At 37.1% G+C, this 25,835-nt stretch overlaps 2 protein-coding genes across 2 annotated transcripts in view; both read right to left on the reverse strand.

Annotated features, from left to right (window-relative positions):
- LOC139965574 (uncharacterized) overlaps positions 1 to 245 on the reverse strand; it is an 83,436-nt gene extending 83,191 nt beyond the window's left edge. Inside the window, exon 1 of the mRNA XM_071968086.1 lies at positions 111 to 245. Within this exon, the coding sequence (XP_071824187.1) occupies positions 111 to 189 (79 nt within the window). The 5' untranslated portion in view covers positions 190 to 245. The remainder of the gene's footprint in view (positions 1 to 110) is intronic.
- A 3,111-nt stretch (positions 246 to 3,356) lies between these two features.
- Positions 3,357 to 24,412, reverse strand: LOC139965573 (G patch domain-containing protein 1-like). The gene is made up of 16 exons (XM_071968085.1): positions 24,013 to 24,412; positions 22,405 to 22,536; positions 21,579 to 21,667; positions 20,622 to 20,770; positions 20,169 to 20,266; positions 18,901 to 19,154; positions 17,860 to 17,995; positions 13,171 to 13,235; positions 11,400 to 11,547; positions 10,980 to 11,078; positions 10,314 to 10,486; positions 9,813 to 9,940; positions 7,315 to 7,621; positions 6,343 to 6,469; positions 5,098 to 5,462; positions 3,357 to 4,383 (listed from the first exon to the last, which is right to left on the reverse strand). Exons 1-16 carry the CDS (start codon positions 24,080 to 24,082, stop codon positions 4,273 to 4,275), a joined length of 2,451 nt encoding a protein of 816 aa, XP_071824186.1. The 5' UTR covers positions 24,083 to 24,412; the 3' UTR covers positions 3,357 to 4,272.
- Between the last annotated feature and the right edge of the window lie 1,423 nt (positions 24,413 to 25,835).

A 25,835-nucleotide genomic window follows, 5' to 3' on the forward strand; every position in this document is an offset into this window, starting at 1 on the left:
TAATTTTTACAAGTTTTACAAAGATTTTTTGATATCTCGCGTTCCAGAGCTTTGAAATCTTGCGCTTTGCAACAGTTTCAGAAAGTCGATTAAATTAAGAAGATACTTACTTCTGCCTAATTGTCCATCTACTGAGAGCAGTAAGGATCCAAAGAAAATAACTAACACGAGTCCTCTCTGAGCCGTCATTTTAGTTATCCGATTGCGGCCCTTCATAACAAGAAGTTGTTGACTACTGACCCAATTGGGTAAAGTTATCGTCTGAAGCACACGAAGTTTTGGTTACGCTCCACTTGACAAGGTAAATTTTCCCAGGTTAGCAACACTTCCGTGCATACACACAACACCCTACAGACACAACCTATGGTATGTTTTTAATAGGTGAAAATAAACGACCAGGAGGGACAATCAAGTCCCCATCAAGGACCATTAGGGAGAGAAAAAAAGCCAGGAAGACACCAAGAAAATTGTCCAAACTCTAACAATGCGGCCCACACCGATGGTTTGCACAAGCGATGGGGTGGAGCATCTTCTCCACCTCCATCGTTAATTGGCCTGACAAAAATTTCAGCCGATTTTTTTTTTAATTCAAAAGTATTTATTACCGTTCGTGCGTAATAATCGTATACGTTTATAGACCTAATAATTGATGGACCTTCTTTGTTGTATAAATATGCCTCAGAATAGAACCATTTGACATCTTGGATCCGGGTCTGACCGTTCCATAAAGGTTTCTGTATCTACCTAAATCAGTCGGGGAATATATTGAACTTAATCCCCTCCCAACCTCAACCCCCGCCCCCCTCCCACCGCCCGCTTTTTCAAGTCATATCATTAAAACATCCGGAACAACTGTTTTTTATTCTACCATAAATAGACTGAAACAATAAATTCACTGACAAACCAAAAGGGAATACATGAAACATTAATATGGTACGTTTCTCATTAGGACCCACTCATGACAGACTATTTAAACACAACAGCTGGGCAATGCGCATGTACAACTCTTTTATCGTTAAGTTCCCATATAAAGTAATATTTTCCGGGATTTTTTTTTTCAGTTTTGTTTTGTTAGTGTTACGACATCAGGATTTGATGCAAAATATCACTGCGGCGCACAAGATCAGTCTCATGCCCGGCCCCTGATTTGGAGCTTTTAGTTGAACTCATAAAACAACAAATCTGATTGTTGTTACTTGAAGAAATGAAACTGAAGACTAAGTCGTGTATGTTCCATTTCCAGTTTTCACAGAAATACTGTGCTATTTGTGTAACTGTCTGTACTGAACAGAATGTTTTTGACCCCTGATACCCATACCCAATTGGCAATCTTTGTGGCATAATACCAGCTTGTGCAAACATTGTCCTGGAGGCTAACCGCCTTCGCAATTTAAAAGCAAACAGCTTATAAAAAAAAATATTTAAAAAAATGACAGCAAGAAAAAGAGAGAGAGAGAGAAAGGAATTGATGTACTAGTTTAAAGAGAAATATAACGTAGGGCTGCGATTTGGTATAAATCCAATAGCATTGCAGAGCAACCATTATTCTCAAGAACAAAGGCGTATTGTGAGCTTTTACCACCAAGTGTAAAGTGTTGCCTTCTCAATAGAAGTTATCATCTGGGTTATCAACACCGATTTGCGAAATTTTACTGGGACAGACTGAAAAAAACAAAAAAAGGAGAAAAAAAAATCTGTGTGAGAAATAGCACACGGTAATAATTAGGTTCAGACCAGTAAATAACAGTCAATGTAACGAATGTACATTAGCCCTAATTGAAAAGGGAACCGGTGGGTGTGAGACAGGTATGTGGGGTTAACGGGGAATAAAAGATTACGTGGATATAGGTAAACACAAGGTTAGCAAACGATGACTTGTTATAGCTTGGCGCAGTGGCGTAGGAAGGTACTTTTGAGTGGGGGGGGGGCTGAAGACTGATGGCCGGCCTGGGGGAGGGGTCTAAGGGGAGGGGGTGTCCCCCTCCCCTTTGGAATTTTTTTGCATTTCCAGGTGGCCTCAGATGCAATTTGGTGCAATATAGCACACTTCAACACTCACTCCATTTTGTAAACTTAATTTGTATTTTCACCTGGCCTTAGATGCAATTTGGTGCTCCAAATGAGATTTTTTTTTCTCATTTGGAAATGAAAAAGGGGTTTTCTGACTTGCGAAGCGGGGGGGGCGGAATGATACTTCCGCCCCTCCACATTTTTCACTGGGGGGGGCTGGCGCCGCCCCCCGGTTCCTACGCCCTTGGCTTGGCGAATTAAAAGGGAGGCGCAGGGGATTAAGGGACTGATGATTAAGAGTGGACGCCGGATTGTTGTTCCTGGTCTGGCTCTCGACATGCGCCTTTGGTCAAGGCTTTCGAGTTAATCGGATCACGTTACGTCAGCAAGTGCACGATCTAACACCACCATTTTTTATTTCTTGGCGAATATAAATCGCTACGGCTTTGCCTTATATTACTAGTGACCCTGTCAGGCAACGGGCAGGTGACTGAGGGTGATCTGGGCACCCGGGCCAAAGACGATCTTTTGTGTCACCACTTAAACTAGTGACATAGCCCAACCCTTCCCCATTGACAAATTGGCTCACATCTGCATTCAACATATCTTACAAGGAAAAAGCCAACAATACTGGAACAAAACTTAGCAATTGCACGTAAGTGTACAGATTTGCTTCGGAGACAATAATGTTAAGTGGGCCCCGAATGCTCTGGCAATGCCCGATAGGTCGGCCTGCCCTTGCCGTCAGGTGTAAAAATATGGTTACAATCTGTAAGTCGCCAATTTTTTGACATACCAGAAAAGTGAACACACATTTCTATATTTAAGTTGAGGGAGGGATGAATTGCTCACATTGTTAGTTTTGAAATTTGCTCAACTGTTACCATAAGTTAGATTATGTAATTGTGTCATCCTTCATGGAACCAATCAACAAGCCCTTAAGTGTTGGCAAGCAGAGTGCTACTTTTACCTATGTCCTATGTAAACGTTCCAATTTACTAAAAGCAAAAAACCTCACTCTCTGTAAGGTTCAAGTGCATGCAATGGGTGTAAAACTTTGTATAACAATGTTTCGATTTTTCTCTTTTTATTTTTCACTTTGCAAAAATTGATCTATTTCTAACTACTTGATTTTATTTCAAATAAATTCAAATTAATTTCAATTCCTGATAAAACTGAAGATAGTTAACTTAGCTACAAGTTTGTTACTGATAGAGAACTAATTTAACACGTTTATGAAGTTCCTTCCATGGGTACAGCGCACTAAAAAAGAAGACAGACAAATTTTGTTTAGTGTATGCAGGAGACAAACTAACAACAAAAACAAAACAAAAACACAGGGAAACTGTCGTTCATTTTCTCATATAATTCCATAATATGATACAGCTTCTTACACCTGGTACGTCAAATTCAAAAATGAATAGCTTGTACTTGTAAACACAATTGACTAGCCTTGTTGAAAAAGAGAAACCCCAATCATCACACAACAATTACCTTAAATTAAACCTCAAAGGAGCTTCAACCGGACCACCTGGTCCCAAGGGCATCACGAGCTAGGTAGGGCCCATGGGACAGTTATGCCATGGACCCCCCTTTTTTTGTCAAGTTTCCATAAAGTCATGGAATATTCATGAACAACTGAAGAAAGTGGGAATACATTTATTCTTTATCGTATAGTTCCTGGGCCACTAATTAACTCTTAATACGATGTGCTGTAGTTATTGAAAAAAACGGGGAAAAAAAGAAGAAGTTACATCCTGCAATGTGGTCAACCATACCCCCCTTCCCCCCCCGATAGGGGCCATCTATCAACCACATCCCTCATCGGCATATCCAAGAAGCTCCGGACTTCTGCAACTATGCCACATATGCTGCATCATGAAACAGGATACTCTCCACATTTTTGGAGAAGAGGTACATTCTGCTTGAAATTCCTACCCAAGATCACATGGACTGTTCAATATAGGATCTGAAATAGCAACATCATATTTTCAATTATTTATCAAACTCTGCGAATGTCTCTACACCTACGCTCGATACCTTTTCCATTTCTGTTACTAACAAAGTAAGCTGCACAGTACACAGATACTTCTCAACAAGTCAGTTTGAAACAAACAAATGTTTGGTAAATATCTTGGGTATGGATTTGCTCTGTGATATTGGTAAGTACCATACATAAGCACTGGAAATATCTGCGTGTCCCATCTCGGCTGTTCCCTCCGATACAATAGTCGACGCGTACGAGGCAACGTTAGTAATTTTTCAACCTTCTGAAGCACTGCTGTATGAAGAATCACTACTCTTATTACTTCTTTTCTTCTGTTTATCTCTGGACGACCTTTCTCTGTGTGATTCCTTACGGTGTTTCTTCTCCTGCAAATTAATCACGAAAACAGAGGATGTCTTCAAGCGTTCAAAGACACGAACAATGTAACTCAATCATGTAATTCATGTTACAAGAGTAAACTCTTCATGTCGAGGGCATCGACTTCACAACCATAAATATGTTAAAACTAAATACTTAAATTCCTTTGGCATGTAACTGGAACATAACGTTAAACTAATTCCCATTTCATTTTCGGTGTCACTCCACAAGATGTATGGGTATGCAGGAACGATGATTAGGGTTGCCTGGTGGTCAGAAACAGATTCAAAAGTTCTGTACAGACAGTAAACCGTCCTTGGGGCACCTGTCTGAAAGTCAACCAGTTACATTACATCAGTAGCAAGGGGGTATCCCATTATTGAGGCATTATCTCTGAAAAACCAAACTATGCTGTTCCACAGAACCTTGAAATAATGGTAGTCTTAAGGACAAATCTGAAACTATCTCCAAACGGCGTTGTTGGAGGAGTTGGTGGATGTGTTGTCGAGAGGTCAACCATGAGCTTACAAGTTTGGTTCGGTTTTCTTTCTGTATTAAAATTTAATGAAAAGCAGGGTCTAGTTGAAGAAACATGGGTACTTCTCTGAGACTCCAGATATTATAATATTTCATGGCAGAATCTCTACTGCTAAGCTAAACGGTACTGCTAAGCTAAACGGTCGCTGCTATTTCTTCATTCAATTCTTTTCTAAAATACTTACTTTTCTTCTCTTCCTCTTCTTTTCTTTTCTGCTGCTGCTTTGAGATTTATTTTTCCTCGATGAGCTCCTAGATTCTGATGAATGCCTCTGGTGTTTCTTCCTGTGTCTGCTACCATGTGAATGTCTAGAATGTTTCTTTCCTGCTTCAGAGATACTCGCCCCATCATGACCGGAGGAATGAACGTGGGTAGGCACGAGGGAAGATGCGGGCGGAAGCGCTGGTCCATAAAGTTCGTCCTCTTCGCTCATACATTCCTTCGACTGATCTGCACCATCTCTGGAAGTGTTTACTAGAAAATTTGCTTCTAGTTTTCCTGGATCCTTTTCATCTTTGACAGGTATCACATCTTCTGGTTCTTCAGAACCTGAAAATGAAATGAGAGCATTGCTTTTAATAGTTACGCGAAAATATTAGCTACCCCATGTTACAGACTATTAATAACTATAACCGAATACGAAATAATTATAAACCTATTGTTTAGTTTGTACCGTTAGTGCAGGTTGCAATTTAATACCAAATTCTTAGGCGTAGAGAGAAGCTATCCTTTTAATCAATGGGAGCTGGAAATAGCTAGTTTGCACATGGACCATTCAACAGTACCTCAGAGGAAGAACTAAAGGATATGATTTTTATGATTCCATTTCATATTTGTTTAATTTGTTAGAAGTGATTTCAAGTACAAACAGTCAACAATACATTAAGCATATAACATTTATCAATCAGGATCTGCTCAAGTTCATCAAACGTGAAGCATTCCAGATATCTAAATATATGAGTATGTTGAAAATTAAGACTAACATCTAGATAGATGGACCTGCAATAATTTCTTTAGTCGAACATAAGATCACCCAGATTCTAACTGTTATCCTTACAAGAAAGAAGGCTTCATTGAGGTTAAAAGAAAAAGCAGAAAATAACTGTAAATGGCACTATTCTTGGAATACAGATAAATCCATGAAATTAAGGGGTGGGTTTGAGGTTGAGCAACAGAGGGTAGGAGAGACCTTAAATAGGTCTCTGTCTAAAAAAGGCATGAACAGCTACACATTTTCTAATGATAAACAATGATGGGGGAGTTATTTAGTTCAAAGGTGGTGGTTGGGGGAGGGAGGGGATGAGGGGAGGTGTGATAGGGGAATGTAGGTGATGGGGGCAGGGGAAAGTGAGGCTGCGAGAAATGGTTTTATATATGGTTACAGCATAAAATATTTTTTTATAATAATTAGATATGCAGTTATGTAAACCTTTTGTTTTTCCTTCTTGGTCATCATCCTCTCTGCCCGAATCAGATCCGGAGCTCTCTGAATCACTTGAATCTGATTCATTGAATATGGCATTAAAAAGATCCCTCGGTGGACGATTTTCTGTCTCCTAGTCAGGACCAAGAAAAGGAAAAACATTGAAGTTTGAGGATTAGCACATGAAAATTTGTCTACGGAATATTGGCTTCTTTTGCTTAACAGTTCTTTACCTACATGCATGGCTACAAACAGACATATACAATCAGCAATGTTATCGAGCTCAATTTTCAGAAATGCCAGTAGTCTCTGTCATCAAGAGAAAGACATTTGTCACTTCTCTGCAAATCCACAGACAAGAACATCTCCAAGCACCCAAGAAAGTAAAATCCTTTGAAAAAGAGGAGGGGCCGGGGGAGGAGGTGGGTGGGCGGGGGAGGAAGTGGGGAGGAGAGCTGAAGTTGTGAATCTCAGATAGTTAAAGACCAATCAACACAACTTTCTTGTAGAAATATGTTTTTGGAACGGGTTTTCTCCTGTTTTAAACATTTCTTGAAAACGAACAATATCAAATTGATTTCAACTGGAATCAAACCACTGACCCCTACGGGTTCTACGCTCTGCAAAAAGTGTGTTAAACAGCTGTAACTTGAATCACTACCAAACGTTATATTTCTGTGGCCTGATGGTTAGAAGGCACAGTACATTCTATGGCATTTTGCCAACAATTGAACTCAAAGTGATTCAAGTAATGTATCCACCAGTGAGTGGCATAATTACTGTAAACAAATAAACCTACAATGCTGCACACCAACAACAATGAAATTTGTCTATGGAACAAGCTAAGGGGGGTTGGGGTTTGGCTGCGGTGGGGGGGGGGGGGTTGGAGGATGTTGGGTGGGGTGGGGGATGTTGGGTGGGGGTGGGGGATGTTGGGTGGGGGTGGGGTGTTTTAATTTTTTTTCATCGATATTTTACCTCCTCTCCTTCTTCATTAGTTTCGGGTTCATTTTTATCCGAAGTTACATTCTTTCTCCTCTCTTCAATGATGCTTAAGATGGCTGGTTTAATATCCCATCTGGATTTTTTCTTCCTCTTCGAGCTCTCTGACTGAGGAGCCAAGCTACCATTGTCTGACCTTTCAGAGAGCACAGAGGGCACAGAGATAGAAGTGGGTGCTGTAATAGCTGGTACAGAGACTTCATCAAGACTAGTCGTCTTTGTCAGAAAATTGTAAACAGAAACTTTCTCCTTCTGCATGGTCGGTACACCAACGAGAGATGATCTGAAAAATGACAAGAAATTTAATGTCCTCAACTCTACTTTGGATGAGAAAATGAATCAGATTTCACAAAACAGCATACATAGGCCTACTAAAAACTGGACAAATATTGATATAGTTGTCATGTATAGTAACCATACACTCCTTTAGATCAACATATACAATGTAACTATGGGTTTACACTGAAAACAGATTGCAACTTTTTAATGGCATCTTACCCTGGGGGCCAATGATTACTCAACCATGAAGGACCAATGAAAAGAGACCCTAGTTTATATCCATACCTGTTGTTGTGTGAAGGTTCTTTGTTTAAAGTTTATTGACAACTTCTAAAGCAGGACTAAAGTCAATATTTGAACTTGCCACCATTTAGGCTTGATTAGCTTATTGTTGTACAGAAAAAGGAAAAGATTTCTTCATTTAAATAAATCGCCCTGATTTTAAAGACTGCATGAGGGAAATATTGAACCTTCTTTGCACAATGGTTTTGTTATCCACAGATGGTACACCTCCCTTTTAGGTAATATTTAAAAAGGTTACAGATATTGAGGTCAGTTCTCTGCCACACACACACTCAATTGTCACATGTGACCTTATCTAACTACAGAGGTAAAAGGTTAAATCTGGCTTGAGGCAAGGGAGGGCAAGGGAAGGGCCACCAACATATTATGGGGGGTGGGGGGAGGGCTTGCAAACTACTTGCATCCAATATTTTGTGAAAATTCTGTACACATGGTGGTGCCACAAATTGAGGCGGGAGGGAGGCACAGTAGCAAGAATGGGGGGGTATGGTCAAGCCTGGCTACGGACCCACAGTTGGAGGGGGGGGGAGAGTGATTGTCAAAATTGCTCTCCTGCACAAAGCCCAGTCATTTAACACAAAGTATAACAACATGGGGCGCTTTAAAGAGGTCTTATATAATGACTTTCTGAATTTCAAAGAAAATCTGATCAAACTTCGATGTCACATACCCAGAGATGCCAACCTCTTGACACAAAAAAACAGACTGAATATCCTAAAAAATCAGATTTTCACAAAAACTTGACACTACCACTGGCCCGTTGGCCCCGGGCCAGTCAAATGTCAGAAAAATGTTTTACTGGTAAGAACGGGCAAGTAAAATGTTTACTTTTTCATTAACATTTAATGAGAAAATTGTAAAGCTGCCGATTCCGCGTATTTCCCGCCCATGTAGGCTCGTTGTTCAATGTGTTTGTCAGGGTTTGGGGGGTTACTTGTACATGTTTCTTTGCGATTCCGCTTCCTTTAAAAAAAATTTTTTTTTTTTTTTTTTTTTGAAAGATGAAAAATCGTATTTTCAAGAGGCAATATGGTATTATCGTATTTCACTTGTTTTATAGTACTAAATACGATAAAATCGTACTGGTTGGCATCTCTGCATTCCCTACCCCTCCCCTCCCAACCCTAGATATGTATGTGCTATGTACCTGAGATTGATAAGCAACAAAAAAAACCTCTTAAAGGAGTTCCTTTTTCTGTGGCTTGATTGCTCCGCAGAGTGGATGAGTGCAATTGTAATGATATTATATTATTATCATTATTATTATTATTGTTTTTTATTTTTTATTCTTCACTGTTTTGCTTATAACCGAATTAACGTATGAACGAAGCTAAAGAGGTCTTAAAAAGTACAGTCAACCTGTCACGACCTCCATTCAACCAATTTCACTTTTAATACCGACAATAGCAAATACTTAACCACTTATTTCCAGCCCTATTGTTCAATTCAATCAAGTTCCACACGTTCAGTTAGATAAATACGATACTTTGTATTGTTTGAATGCTTGATTTAGAATTAAATTGACAATGAATGCTGACAGTTCAGTAAGAAGCCATATCTTATATATTCGATGAAGTACAACAGAGAGGCTCTTATGAAACAGTTATTATTTAACTTATGATAGATATCGCCCAACTTTAAGATTTCATGCAAATATGCTAAAAAGTTATAGGAATGGTCACTATTTCGCTAAGATTTTAACTAAGATTTATGCTTTTGGAATATACTCGAAAGCTTAAAGATGTTGACTATAGGGAGAAATGAAACTGACAAAGGACCGTCACAATTTACTCAAAACAGGAAGAGAGAAATAAAAAGAGATATACCTCACTGGTCGTTATGTGGATATTTTGCTATATTTTAAAGATAAAACTAAATGATATGAAAATTACCCAGGGTAAGGATTTGGAACATTAAATCTTTTACAGAGGAGGTTATCTGGATGCCACTCAAACAGCTCTCTGGTCAGTTTCCCGTACATCTTCATCTCTGCGGCATTTTCGTGCTGGCTTTTATCCTCCTGTATAAAAACAGGAATAATGAATTAATCCCCTAAAGAGAGTCAAACACAAAAAAAAAATAATAATAATATAGTTTTATGAAGCAAACCAAGCGAGTGGAGACCAGATGATAATTGTGCAGGAGAATGAGGAGACGTTGTTTGGACAAATATCTGCTTGAAACATTTTCGAGTGAAATTGGCATCAGAAAAAATGAAAGAGCTGCATTTATGTACAACATACTGACAGATATTAACCAATTGTGTAAGTTTCTTTTTTACTAATCAGATTAACATTGGCTCATTTTGAGACCCACAATTTGATATTCCCAGATCCTGCTGGGACGAAAAAGTTTTTTTTACATGGAAATAATTTGTTCTAAAATATATCTACCTGATTAGTCTCTCCATATTGTACTACTTCCTCATCCTTGTACTGAGCGGAGACAAATCTTGAAGCCATCATGGATGATACTGGTTTGTGAAGTCCAGCTGCTCTTGTCAACTCTGATCTGCCCCTCTGTCTCTCCCATTCAGTGATACCCTGGGGTATAGATTGCTCATCACCTGGGGCACAAAAATAAAATCAGAGAAAGGAGAGGAAGAAGGACATTCAAACATTAATAACTTAATAAAAATATGTTTTTTCTAACATGCAAATACTTTCAGTAAACTTTGTAAATTGTTACGATATATAAATTATTTCCATCATATTCTTTCCTCCAGTTTCACACAATGTAGGATGCTTAGATACAAAATAAATTGAATTCCAATGAGTAAAATCTGTTAGTTTGCTTTATATCTATTTAGATTTACATACAGTTGGGTTTCATTTCATACAGGCTTAACTCGAGTATATTTACAGTGAAATGTACAATAAAGATGCTATGAGGGTATGTTGTCTCCTGTTAACAGCTGCGATTATATCGCCATTTGTTGCACAAGATGACGTCAACACAAAACTCGGTCCCAATTCTTATATGCAAATTTGTCTTTGCATATTAAGGTCAAATTTGAGGAACCGTATACTAACGATTTGCAGACCTAGCCTTAAACTTACCTGCTTGCTTTTCGTTATGCTGTTGTTTTTCGTCTCTTCCAAATTCCATTCTTGATTCCTGTCTGTCACTAAGCTTGTTTTCCGGTGTGGTAGGTTTACCTTTAAAGATTAAAAGTGGTTTTACAGGTTCAAATTTGTTGCTACTGAATGTTGCAAAAGTTGAATTAATCAGTAGACATCTGTATATAACATAGGACTGTTGAGAAATAGGCCAGACGGTTACTATCTAGCGAAATGACATTTACATTTAGTCATCACCGGAAAAAAAGGATTTTCATAGATCTTGCATTTTCCATATGATGGACTAACATGTCATCTTTTCATGACTTATTAAAGCTCAAACTCCTTGTTCAGCAGTATAATAAAAAAAAATAAAAAAAAGGTTGAATCTATAAAAGTTGCTTCATTTCTCAGTTTTACCTGGAAGAACTTCTTCTCCAAGCATGGCTGACCTCTGATTTGAGCTCAAGGAGAACCGTGAATACCTCTCTACTTCCTTGGGAGGCTCCACCTCAGAAAATGTGTGAATAGGCTGAAATCCGCTGGGCAAAATTGGAGGAGCAAACACCTATGGGAATCGATCATAATACATCTGATGTTACTCGTTCCATATATCTGATAATCTTAGTTCACTTTGTTTCTCATTTAAAGGGCAAGTGATCAATGTTTGTAGGAAACAACATAATTTGGGATCCACTGTGGGTCCATTTACACTAGTATCCTATCAACTTCAATGGACCAAGTTTGAACAGCCAAAAGAGATAACATTTATTATTATGTGAAAAGTGAGTTTGACCTGGATCAAGCCATGAAAATGTTTATTCCAGGCAGAGACTATGTACAGTTAAATACAGTGCAGTAGATCAAACCTCTGCTGTTAATGTTCTCTGAAGCAACTGCATTTACATACATACGTAGTAGCTCAATGTATTCCTTATGCAAAGTTATACTTTGTATTAACAAACATGATTTTGCTTCGATGAGAAAATCTGTCCAGGCCAGTGCTAAACTAAAATAAGTTGAATTTTACCTAAATGGGGACTGTGATCTACCCAATGGCTGAGTTCATTTAAATGATTATCTACAGTATTAACCACACTCTATTACAATAGTCTTTAAATCCTCCATAACTTTTACAGTGCAACTAGATACACACACTACAATCTGTAAAGTAAGAAGAGGTATGGAATTTACAGTTCCCATGGTTACATATGTTGAATTACCTACAAAGTGTAACAATGTAGCTGAAATTCAATACAAAATCTCACACAAGAATCAATGCTACCACTTGAAATACAAAATAATGTCAGTGACGTAAATAAAAGAATGAACTTTCCAAATACATCTGAAAAAGCAGAGCTGTTTGGAATTTGCTTATTAAATTTTACACTGTAACCACATATGGAAAAACATGCGATAGTCGTCCGATGCAATGGATAATATTTGCTTTTTAAGCGTGATAGACTTTGCTAAAGAATGATAGCAGCTTCTGTTTGTTTCTTGGAAAAAGAAAGTGTTCCTTCCATTGATTCAATATGACATAATCAGGGTGAATCTAACACCATTTGTGAAACCAAACAAAGTAAATTATCCACAATTGTGATAGGACATATTAAGGTTTGAAGTGTACAGAGACTTCTCAGCTTTCTTCATTTATTATCTAATCTTATTCCAAAGCTTCCTGTTTACAAACCTTTTCAATTCATTCTAAACTGAACTGTCAAAGTAAATATACAACAAGTAGACAAACACGCATCTAGATCACGTTGGCACTACATTCTCATTATGGATACAGTACGCAAATAAATACCATAACACCACATAATACATACCACATACCACATAATACCACATACCACAAATAAATACCATAAATACCAAATACCATAAGAGACCTGTGCGTAATAAGAAGAATGGAATATGACATGATATTTCAATTTTAATCAATGTTTATACATAAAGAAGGAAATGTTGATAGATGAGAATGGTTGGTATCATTATAAAATCATGTTTATTCCAAATATGCATCGAACCATGTAACACTTCTTTACCATCTTACATAATATTCATAAATAATTAATAAAAATGTATAGTTATAAAGGTACAGTAAATATACATGCGAAAGTTATTCTCAGTTGGACTAATAATAATGTAATAATTGTGTGTTATGATGATGTTTCCATTGCATTACCTTCTTAACGAGAGCCTTTGTTTGAGAAGCAGCAGTAAAACCATCCAAGCAGCCCTGGGATGAAGCTAGATTGAAAAATATATATATTATACTTAAATGTTTATATGGTATTACATGTTATTATACAGTTCATAATGCATAGTAAATTATTATACTTATATACTGTATGTATATATGCATGTGTGTATATATGTATTTGATTTCAACTTTGTATACATATATATATGTATTGTGGGTGGTTGGGGTGGGGTGTGTGGGTTATACGTATTGGGTTGGTGTGTGGGTGGATATAAGTGTTACTGCTTTCTTGTATTGTTCCCTCTATTTACTTATGGGAGCGCTCTACTAGACAAGCCATCTGGGTTTTTTTGAAGTGCTTCCTTTCACAATTTTCCCTGTTGTTGATATGTTTTGTCACTTAGTTAACTTCTCTGTATTTATATTGTGAAGAAACAAATAAATTTAATGAAAGAAATCATAGAATACTTTAAGTATTAAAAATTCAGATATCAATAAACACTTTATCAAAGCAACTGTGCTACAATTCAGGCATAGAAAAATGGTATGGTACTGGGACCTACCATGGGCATATATATTACAGTGCACATTGGGAAGTTTAAGTATTGCTCCATAGTAAACACAAAAGTTGGCATACAAGTGTAAAACTCTTTAACAAGTTCAAATGTTCTTCATAAATTATGTAAACTGAAGAGATGACGCAATTTTTTTTCTAGGAGACGTTACAAGTAACCAATTCATCAATATCCAGTTTAAAAACAATATTGTTTTTTTTTGTGTCATAATTTTACTCTATGTGTCAGTACGCCTGTTATTTGTACATCTCTACTGTAGGGTATAAAGATCATACAGTATATGTATTGCAAAATTAATTCCATCTTTAACCTTCCCTGTTGTTAATTTGTCTTGCTTGCACATATACAGTACACATATGACAACAAACAGTGTTCTTAAGTCTTTTAGAGGTTAACGACAGTATATGAATTTCAGATGCATTTTGATCCACATGTAGACTACACCGGCCATCAAAACGTACCAAATTAGCACCATTAATGGTGAAACGTTTTGCCAAGAGTTTTTTCAAGAATGTTATATTTATAAAAGAATTACGTTTGAATTATAGCTGCACATGATGGTCAAAAGAACAATGCAAAAGTTAGATCTTATAATATGCTCATTTGAAGGAATACTTTTAACATTCAGAGTCAAAATTCCCCAGACTAGTATAAAGTTATCAGAATGCTATATTAAAATTCATCACAATGTGCTGCAAAAATAGCTCAATTCTACAGAAAGGAATTTGATGGTGACAATAACCACATTCAGTGAAATACCTAGACACTTCTGAGGTGTCAAGTACATTAGCTCTGAGAAATGTTCCTTTTCTGTTATGCTGTACTTTGGGGTTAATGCATGACTGATTTTCTTTTCATGCGTAGCTGCATATTTCAGTTTTACAACGGCACCGTTTATTGTCTACAAATCTATATTCTATCTATGTGACAGAGACTGAAAGCAGAGTAATAACAACCGTGCAATCGAGACGAAAAACTAGTTAGCTAATATCGTCTACACTTTTTTGAAGGCTTTGGAGGGATAAGGTGACCGATTAAAGATAAAGGCAGAGTAAATGGACCATGTTTGCCCGATTGAGCCTAAACAGAGTGGGAGTTTCTGTCTTTGTTCAAAGTTGTCAAGTTTATCGAATTGGTTTCGGCAAACACAAAAGAGAGTAAAAATTGGTAGAGATCCAAATTTTTGTGACCCTGTAGGTCACATTTTGAGCAAAAAGAGTAAGCACATTCCTTTCCTGAAAAATTGTGGGAAGGGCAAGCTATGTCAACCTTTCTACCTCTCTTGACTTCAGTAAGTCTATGGCAACCTGGAAAAATGCTTTGACTTTGCTAGGTAAGGAGGAACTGAAACGTTATTAAGATGCTACGGAATTGACAATTCAAAACAACACAAAATATCAATGACAAAAGTAGGTGACTGAATATCGATTCTGAATCATTTGTGTACTTGTGAAGGCCTCTTTCATCCGAAGGAAAGGAAGTTTATTGTGATTTTTCAAAAAGTAACTCACTGGTCAAACCAGAAAAGATCAGAGATTTCCATCTCTTATGTTTAGCACTCACTTGTGGGAATCAACCAATTAATTCACTGGTAAGGGTTTTAAAGCATAGAATTTTTATTCCAAAATGTATCAATTGATATTCAGATAGAACAGTCTCCCTAGGTGGAATATAGACACATAGATCTTATATGAGCAAATGGACATTTTCATTTACCAAATTTGAGCTAGCAAATCAGCTCTGCCATCATCCATCCCTTTAATAATTGTTATTAATGAATGAGAGTTACATGATATTGTTTATACACTGTGAAATATTTTCACATCTTACTGTCAAGGTCATGTAGTATAAATCACAGAGAATCAGGCCAAGTTTGAGACCATCTGAGATAACCTGTTGATCCCTTGAGCTAATTTTGAGACCTATTGAGGTAACTATTGACCTTGAAGCTCAGAGTGAAAACTGATATGGGCCACTTGAGTGTGTGTCTAAAAGCACCCAATACAAGAGTAACAACTCTTTGCAGCTAATTTCATTTCCTGGATGACTTAATGTATTGTTAAAGATCACTTCAGATCTATTTTATGTTGGGCCTCTTCACAAAACTAAACTGAAATTGACCAAACAATGTTCACCAAAAGAATATAGCATCAGAGAACTCACAGGTTAATTGTATGAAGTTGGCATGTTTACAAGGATTACAGACTTTGACATATGTTGACCTCATGTGACCTTTGACCATTACCAATTTCGATGGGGTTCTTGCACTTACCAAGCTGGATCTACCTACTAAGTGTGAAATTCAACACAGATGTACTTTTTGAGCTATCATGTTTACAAAGTGTTCAGACTTCGACCCATGTTGACCTCATGTGACCTTTGACCTCCACTTATTTCAATAGGGTTATTACACTCACCAAGCTGGATCTACATACTACGTAGGAAGTTCCACATATATGTATTTCTTGAGTTGTCATGTTTACAACGTTTTCAGACTTTGACTTATGTTTTCTGCAAATGACCTTTGATCTCCACCAATTTCAATAGGGTTCTTACACTCATCAAGCTGGATCTACATACTACACATAAACTCCCACAAAGATGTACTTTTGAGTTATCCTGTTTATAAGGTTTTCAGACTTTGACTGATGTTGACCACAAATGAGCTTTGACCTTCACAGAAAAGGGTTCTTGTTCTCAAGATAGATCCACATACCAAGTTTGAAGTTAATCCACCAGGAAATTTTTGAAATGTCACATACACATACATACACACCCGCCATCACCATCGCATGGATTGCTGGTGTCGACGTGTTAAAAAAAAAGGCTTCTTTAGGAAGAGCTGACCTTAAGCCATTGCTGTAAAGCAAATGGGTGATTTAGTGACTTATGTATACATAGTTTTGATAAAGAGAAGAAAAATGGTCTGTAATGGTAAACTATTCATTTCATGGAAAAGCAATAATAATAATAATACATATAAATCATAAGTATATATGATCCACATCATTGTTTCATTATTGCTTAACATACAAGATTGACCAAATCTCCAGGACTTTGATGTGAAAACAGGATCATTTAAAATGCTTAAGGTTACTTATGCAAACCAAGAACCATTGTATATGCTGTAAGTTCTTGATTCTTATGATGTTCCTTTATTCATGACCTGATTAGTCTGTGACATAGGTGTTACCAGTAGATGATGCTGTTAAAATGTCAAAGGCTGTCTTTTATCAACTATTGACATTGTTGACAATAAAAGTGTAATATGTTAATGCTAACCAGCAAAACATGGTTCCCTAAAATGACGTCAACACATTGACGAAAATCGCAGCTTCTTGCCATGACCTTTTTAAGGCTGTAACTTTATGTACTTCTGCCATTGTTGGCAATTTTCACTTTCAGAATGAGAATAAGGTTTCCCTAAAAACAGACATTACTTATTGAACAAAATAGAAACCTTTTTTTATGACTTTCAAACGGTGGCATATGTAAATAGCTACATTTGATGTTTTAGTTTTCTACAAAGAATGGGGAGGGGGTAAATGATGAATGTTTATCTCAAACATCTCCATTCAGTGAGACACAATGATGGTTGGTGATGCTTTCCCTGTAAAATGTAAGTTACTGGCAGCAACTCACTCATTTCGACAATTACATCAGAAACTTCCCAAAAGAATCACAACTGAGCATCACATGTGTACCTAACATTTGAAAGTGTTCACAAATTTCAAAACAATAAAGTTCATCAACTTGACTTGTTTTGTTTCAATTCAAATAATGAAGAAAAAAGTGGAAAACGTTGAGTAATTTCCAAATTCCTTCATGAACCTCATCAATACCAACATGACAAATTATCTGGAGGACAAATTCATACTGAATCTAGAGAATTTATTCCACTTGACAATTATAAAAATGCAAAATCTCATTTTGATTAGTATACTTCATGGACTTTGTAAACATAATCTAATACTGGATACCCAATTACAAACAAGTGCTTCCAAAAAGTTAGATGGATGACGTTATTTGAAATCGAAACGTTTCCACTTTCATGAAGTTAATGTGATGGACAGCAGATATCACTAGACAAACTCACCAGTGGTCTTTGGAGCAGTCCATCCAAAATTCCTTTCAGATTGATCCTCACCCCCTAGGACTTGGTCATACATATTCATATCATCAGTTGAGTAAATATCATCGTCTTGCTCTTCAAACGCACCAATTCCAAAAGCCTGAAAAAGATGTCACAGAAATTAATGCTCTTTGTTTTTCAGTTATTCTCAACATTTTTTTACTGTTGCCTTCGGAATCTTAATGATTTGAAACACTACATAGGCAAATTAAACAGCTATCTGAAAACATATTTCTCTAATGGAAACTCTCTTAGAAGACACAAGACATTATGTGAAGAATCAAAATGTAATTTATTGAAAATGAACAGATAAATTAACAAGAAGATGATACAAAAGGTAAAACTGCTGACAAACATCTACCATGCTGATTTACCAGACAGCTTACTGTGACCAACTTTCTGGAGTAATTTAGCCACAAAAATAGGTCAAAATCCAATCAACCAACTACTCCAGTTAGGACAAGATCATGAAATGGGTTTTGGCATCAAACATTGTGGAGTATATATATATATTTTTCTATTTATGATGAATAATACATTGCTTGCTATCAGAATATTCTTTTAAAAGCAAAATTTCTGCTGTATAGTTTACATAATAGGCTGCTTAAATATGCCATGTATAAAAATGACCCCACAAAAAAATGCAGATTTTGTTGCTCTTCAAGAGAAACAATTTGATTTCTTCTTTTCAAAATTTCTCCAGTTTCCAGTACTTCCTCTACCACTAATGGTAACGCAGCATGGTGTTTATGCAAACGATACCAGCACATATTTACCCATTATATATTTTTTTTATGTTATTAAAGGAAACAAAATGTGACCAAAAATTTGGACTTCACTTCTGATCCAAGAAACAATAACTGTGAAACTTTTGGGCATTTAGACATTTTTACTTAATATGTAAATCTGGATAAGTTAAGAGCACTGTATATTTTGAATTAACATGAAATGTTACGTGAATAAACAGTTTTAGTCAGAATTTGCAGTGAAAACGGAGCTACCAACCGAGCCTTTTATTCCTTTTCGTTTGCCTTTCACTGGTGGTGCATCACCGAAAAGGTTCATATGCCCTCCTAACACAGATGTGTCTCGGTTGATCCCACTGTAACCCAGTCCTTTCTGATCGCTCTTCATTTGAAATAGAAATTGTTGAACATCATCCGGACCAAACAAGAAGTTACTCATCTCATCCTCACACTTCTCTGCCTCTGACGTTGGAATGCTTTCGCCTCCCTGTTCATCCTTGTTTCCAAGTTTTCCTGGATGATAAGAACGTAAGATACAAACAAAATTTTAGACCACTTCACAAATTCAACTGGTGTCGAGTGAATAAAGGCGGCAACAATTGAAACAATGAGTCTTAGCAATTGGGAGGTTTCCGGTTCGATCGCGGGTGGGTTTTTAATCTAAGAGCAATTTATGGTTTTCCAATCTGAGATGACTTTCTAAACTGAAAATATTCTAACATTTTGAGTTAAAATGTTGAATTAGAAGCCACCAAACATGACAGTTGTAATCCAAAAGCCCTTGCGGGCTTCTCCCACATTCATGGTCGCTTAAGCTTTGTAAAAGCCTGACTATTGATTATTATTTGGTTATTGGTTATTAATTTGCTTTTTGTTTTATTCTCCAGAGGAACTGCCATAACTATCAAGAGAATATTAATGTTACAATTTAACAGGAAAAGGACTAGACCAAGAAAAATGAAAGAATCAATAATGACATTTGCCTGGCATTTGCTACACAGCAATTACATAATAATACTTATTGTAATAATTTAATTAATTACAAATTATTTATGGTAATAATAATTTGCCGATAAAACTGCATGAAGTAGTTACATGTAGGATTTCAACATCCACAATAAATTCTGAGATTCATCTGTTTATGGTGGTTCCAAAGGGACAGGTGATTTTGAGACTTATCGTGTTAGAAAGCGAAACATCACAACGACTTTGTACATTTTAGTTGTTTTATCTTGACGAAAACTTGTCACGCTGTTGAGTTGCTGCATTGCCTGTAACTTGACAACACATCAAACCAACTATATTTGTAGACTTGGCATGTTTAGGGTAATGTGATAACTTGACAATAATAGTCAAAGCACTGAGATGCTGTTCTATATACTTAACTTGAAATCACATTAAATAAGGATATTTGATGATTCTGTCAAGTTTCAACTAACGGGGAAATCTGGACGAAAAACATTAAATTGTTGACTAACACGGTAAGTCTACAAGTTGTTTGTTCCTTTAGAATAAAGAGTAGTTTACCTTTGCTCTTCTTCTTCTTATACTTCCTCACTTTAGGCCCAACACCTTGGCCCTCTCTCCAACCCATTCTCTTTAATATTTGAGCTCCAATGGATGCACTAAAACAGAGAAAGAGAGAGAGAATTAAACTTAATTTTACCAACCTTCTAGTGTACTACGTGGTTTTACTACTTTTCCATTACAAATGCTCAGACGGAGTTACCTTCACCCCAGATATTTTGTGACAGCAGGACATGTAAGGGTTTAGGGTCAATAGGTCAATTTTCATATGGTTTGTAAATGTTAAAGAAACTGGCAATCCAAGTATTGACTCAATTAACAACAGTAATGACAACTTTCTGAGGGAAAAAAAATATGGAAGACAAGACTAACTAATGAAGCACATTGCTTTTGTATGGAGTAAAAAATGAAATGAAAAAAATCTTCAGTAGAATATTACAAACATAAACTTACTTTGTGACTGTAACCAAATCATTGAGGGGTGCTAAGCCTGGTATCGTTGATGTTTCATCGTCTCCACTTCTTTTGGGAACTCTGGCAGAAGATGTGAACTTGTCAGCAGTCTTGAGTTTTCTTGGAGCAATCCCATATTCACCAAGATCCTGCATAAAATTGGAACACAAGACTTATGTACTGACTTAAATTGATGAATCCGACAATGTCAAAATATCTGTGCACTGACAGACGTATTACTTTGAAACTGGAAAGTTAAACTGTCATTGTTGCTATCAGCTTGCAAGGTGACAATAGCCATACCTAGTAAACTGACAAAAAGTTTTGCAATTGAACAACAACAAATATCAATATTTTTACCCTCGTTTGTCCCTACAATGGCAGTTTTTTCGACAGGTTAAGCAATTCTTGTGACTGAAATCATACATGAAAGGCTGAAAATTGGAATATTTATGGCTTAAACATTGAATTTCAACAAGTCAATTCAAATACAGTTATTTTAAAGTCTGCAAGAATGATGCTCTGGTCTTTAAATACTCACTATAACAAACACACTATTTGATTCAATTGACTGTGGAGCTTGACACTATTTAATTCAGACACTTTTAGTTTCAAGAGTGTCTGAATCAAATCAGTTCAGACACTATTTGTTTAAATGCAGAGACTGCTTGATTCAATCGACTGTGGAGCTTGTATGGTGTCTGTTAGAGGTTTGAACATAGATAATGATAGCCATGAAAGGGAACAAAGTATGGTAGCACCATCATCCACGAAGTATAATTCTATTTGTCTGGTATTTGTATGGTTTTTTGTTAAAGACATAATAATGAGCAGTACAATAGCTTCATAAATGATTTCAGCCACTATTTGATTTAATGGACTCTCAGGGTATTTGTATGATTTCTTTGTCAAAGAACTGAGTATGGTACATCATGATGGAGAACAAAATATACTAGCCTCATCATCCATGAAGTCTTCAGCAATTTGGTTCTTCTTTCCCTCATTCTTGTTAGACCTCGAAGAGACAAACGTTGATGGGGTCCATCCTGTGAAAGACAACAGTAATGAATTAACAGGATATCACATTTTTTTTTAAGCATAAAAATGACAAATCTTTCATAGAAAGTCACCACAATTCTGACTAACTAAATATACTTTATCCCTTAAATGAAATCAAAGTAATGCATTTCCTCAACAGCCACTCCTTGACTCCTATTCAATTATATTGACCATTATTACCCTAAGGACCAAAACTTTGCAGTAAAATTAGACTTGGCAGTCTTTGACAGAATTGACAAAGAAACACACCCTTACCAATGTCTATCTCTGTACCTGAACTTTGAGGTGGTTAAAAATGAGCACTTTAAATTTTAACCTTAAAGGGTTTGAAGACTCGTGCACAGAGAAACGTCTCATGTAGGTAATCTGACCTAGTTTCGAATGAGGTGTAACAGAAGTGTTAGACACCACCATCGATCCCAGAAAATACACACACAGCTTGCTACCGTCGGTAATCAGACACTAGTGTACAGTCAGTACATACAGCTGCGGTCAATACCCACAGCACAGTGTATAAACGATACAGCGATGGACATCTCAGGTCCAGCTAATGATAACAAGGTATCATGTTTCATTACTGTTTGCATTTTGTAGCGACACGAACAAAACATCACTTGCAAGCAATAGAAAGTTAACTTTTTCAGATTGCCGCACGCGGTTTGGGGCGAGTCTTCAATGCCTTTTTAAGCAACTTCAAATCCATGTCAACTAGATGACTTCTTACCTTCTTTTGAGCCAACAGAGTTGAAATAACCTGCTGAGAAACCTCCCGTAAAGGCACCATGGAAGCGTCTTCGCCCCTGTTCATCCTTTACCACTTGGTTCTCAACAGCAGTTAAGTTCAATTTTGGACCATCTGTATAAAGGGGAAAATTCAAGAAGATAAGTGAACTTCATGTGTTTACAAACATTCAAAGAGCTAAGGGATATAAGATATTTCATAACAATACTGGCAAAACGTCCTACAGTATACACTACAAAGTTACATTAAAAGAAATTGCTTCAACTTGAGAAGGTGGTAAATGTGTTAAATGTATTATATATAAAATCTCCAGTCATGTCAAATAGCAGTTGCCCTTAAAAGTTAAGTTGCTGATATTTTTATTATCCGGGCAAAACTGCTATCTACTTCATAACCCTAGCAAAAAGTTAAAAACCAAACCCAAACTTGAAATGGCAATTGTCCATGGTTACTACCTATTGACTTTATTTTAATTTCTTGATATTTGCTGCAACTAGTTTAGTGTATTGATGAAGACAAGGTGTAATATACTATGCTAGTGTATACTATGCTCTACGTCAATAGCCAATCTGAGTCTAAGTAAAGTTTAAGACATAATACTTGAGAAATCTGTAAATATATCCTAACTTACTATTTGCTCAAAAGTGCCACTTTGTATCCCTGTTATACTAGTTCCATAAAGAGAGCAAAATTAGGCTAAAAATCTGCACCCTGCACTTACAATAGGGTAACTTTCTTTGATGAGACCGCATCTAGTTTATGGTCGTGCCTATTCACCCGACAGAATAAGAGAATCGTATCATGTTATCCGCCCAACAGTTGGATGAATAAGGGGTAGTGCCCTCATTATTTAACCGACTGCTGGGTGAATAAGGGAATGCATCATTATATTCCCGGGCTAGCAACTGGATGAATAAGCACTATCATTCATTCCCAACCATCTGGATGAAAGAGACATATCATGTTATCTATCCCACAGCTGAACAAAAAATTGGAGGACTGCCATGTTATTAATCCAGCTGCAGGGGAATAACTTGACTCGTTTTCGTAAAATTTGATAGAGGCCTGAGTTGAAAGACACAGGTAGCCTACTGCCGGGTCAAGATAAATGGGCATATTACGTTTAGAATTATTAACCTGTTATCTGCACTTGCCGACTAACTTGACAGAGGTGGTAGGCTGTGCAAATGTTACCTACAATTACGAGAGATGATTCTCAACAGCATACCAAGGATTGTGTTGTTCTATGTCAAAAGAATGTACATGCTACTCATGCTAGGCCTACTGTATTTCAATCAAGAATTGTAAGTGCAACTTCATGTTAATTGAACGCTGTACCATTCTTGCCATGGCCATATCACCGTGACAAAGTCACGTGAATATTGCACTTTGCACGCGAATAGTGGTAAAACATTACCACTCATACGGCTACTGGACAGGTACAGAGCTGTTGAGTTACCGATGAATAATCTACGTCGTAAATTTCGTGCAACTGGTGCACATATAAAATGATACTACTAGCGGCGAAAAATTTACAATGAGCTACATTACTTTCAAATAAAATGGATTCATTATGTGCGTAATATTCACCTTCATCATCATCTAATGGTTCTCCATAGGTAAAGAAGCTCTCGCCATCATCATCATCGTCGGAGGTCATTGTGTGTAGTTGTTGTAAGTTTGATTAAGACCTAACAAGAACTTCATTCCAAAACGTCGAATTTGCACTGGGGGTACTGTTAAATGATAAATTCTGTCAGTCTCACATACAACTCTTCAGGTAGCGTCATCGGATTTTACATCGACACAAAAAATGACACAATAAATTATTTTAAGAAATTTGATGATGAATCGGTTCACTAATATGTATTTTATATCCCAGTTTGATTCATTGGTCATCCATATGTTTGGTAAAATCATTGTTTGGAATACGTTGTCCAATTAAATCTCGTTCCCCATCTTTCAAAACCGAAACTGTTTGACCACCGCCACAGACATTGACCTACCGCAATTTCTATGACCACCGCTCACTTTCCCGGGATCTTTCTATGCTTCTTAGCCAGACAATGTTTGTGACAATGGCAGTGAATGTGGGGTATCATTTACGCACGTATGTTGGGATGCACATATTGTACGGTTACATATCAATCAAATCACTACTATTCCCACATTGCAATGCATACACGATTTATTATGACTGTGAAGAGGAACGAGTTGTAGCTAAGTAGCTACCTTCTTAAAACCATAGAAATTGATTAGGGGTGGTGGTCAACAAAGTAAAATTGTTAACAGCCGATCCACGTGATAATACCAGTCATTTATTCTCCTCCATAAACGTGCTCAAGTTCACAGATCTCATTTCCTTAAATGTTCTGACGTTTAATTATCGTGCTATGAACAATCTGCTTCCAAGTTATTTTGCTACCTTTTATACAATTGGTCACTCTATTCACAGTTATAATACTAGACAGTGGCGTAGGAAGGTACTTTTGAGTAAGGGGGGGGGGGCTGAAGACTGATGGCCGACCTGGGCCCGGGAGGGGTCTAAGGGGAGGGGGTGTCCCCCTCCCCTTTGGATTTTTTTGGCATTTCCAGGTGGCCTCAGATGCAATTTGGTGCAATATAGCACACTTCAACACCCACTCCATTTTTTAAAAATTTTTGCATTTTCACCTGGCCTTAGATGCAATTTGGTGCTCCAAATGAGATTTTTTTCTCATTTGGAAATGAAAAAGGGGTTTTCTGACTTGCGAAGCGGGGGGGGGGGCGGAATAATACTTCCGCCCCCATATTTTTCACTGGGGGCTGGCACCCCCAGCCCCCCGGTTCCTACGCCCTTGATACTAGACGAGCTGGTCATTTACGTGCTTCTTTTTGTCGTAATTCAAAGAGTATGCAAAGCCTCCGTTATCGATCTATTTCTTTGTGGAACAATCTTTCGATCAAACTTGAAATCCTACACTTCCGTGGCTTCGTTCAGGCGACATCTGAAAAATTACTATGAAAGCCTTTATTGATTGTATCCGTTGTAAGGGGTAGGAGTAGGTGGTGGTGTTTTTTTTTTTGGGGGGGGGGTAGTGTTTTTGGTCTTATTTGTTAAGGTTATCTGTTTTTCTTGGGGGGTGGGTTCTTTTTTAGGTGTTAAGGTTTTCTATTTTCTTTGATGGGAGTACTCTATTCGATTAAGCCCACAAGGGTTTCTTAGTTTACTTCCTTTCACATATATTACTTATTTGCAGTTATATTGTCTTGTTCACCTTGTATTACTATGTGTTGAAACAAATAAATCACCATCAATGACCTACAGGCAGTGTCGTGCACAGGATTTTGAAGGCGGGGTAGGAGGGTAAATTCCAATTTCCCCGACTGATTACGGTATGGACTTTTGTGGAAGGGCCAGCGGCGAATGTAGG

This window comes from Apostichopus japonicus, chromosome 3 (assembly GCF_037975245.1).
Source record: "Apostichopus japonicus isolate 1M-3 chromosome 3, ASM3797524v1, whole genome shotgun sequence".
Classification (NCBI taxonomy): domain Eukaryota; kingdom Metazoa; phylum Echinodermata; class Holothuroidea; order Aspidochirotida; family Stichopodidae; genus Apostichopus; species Apostichopus japonicus.

Coding starts and splice junctions, on each gene's coding strand:
- LOC139965573 (XM_071968085.1), bottom strand. CDS start 24,082: ATGACCTCCGACGATGATGATGATGGCGAGAGCTTCTTTACCTATGGA. Junction 20,771..21,578: donor AAGACTTCATGGATGATGAG/GCTAGTATATTT, acceptor AATTTTATGCAG/GATCTTGGTGAATATGGGAT. Junction 10,487..10,979: donor GCATAACGAAAAGCAAGCAG/GTAAGTTTAAGG, acceptor TTTGTGCCCCAG/GTGATGAGCAATCTATACCC.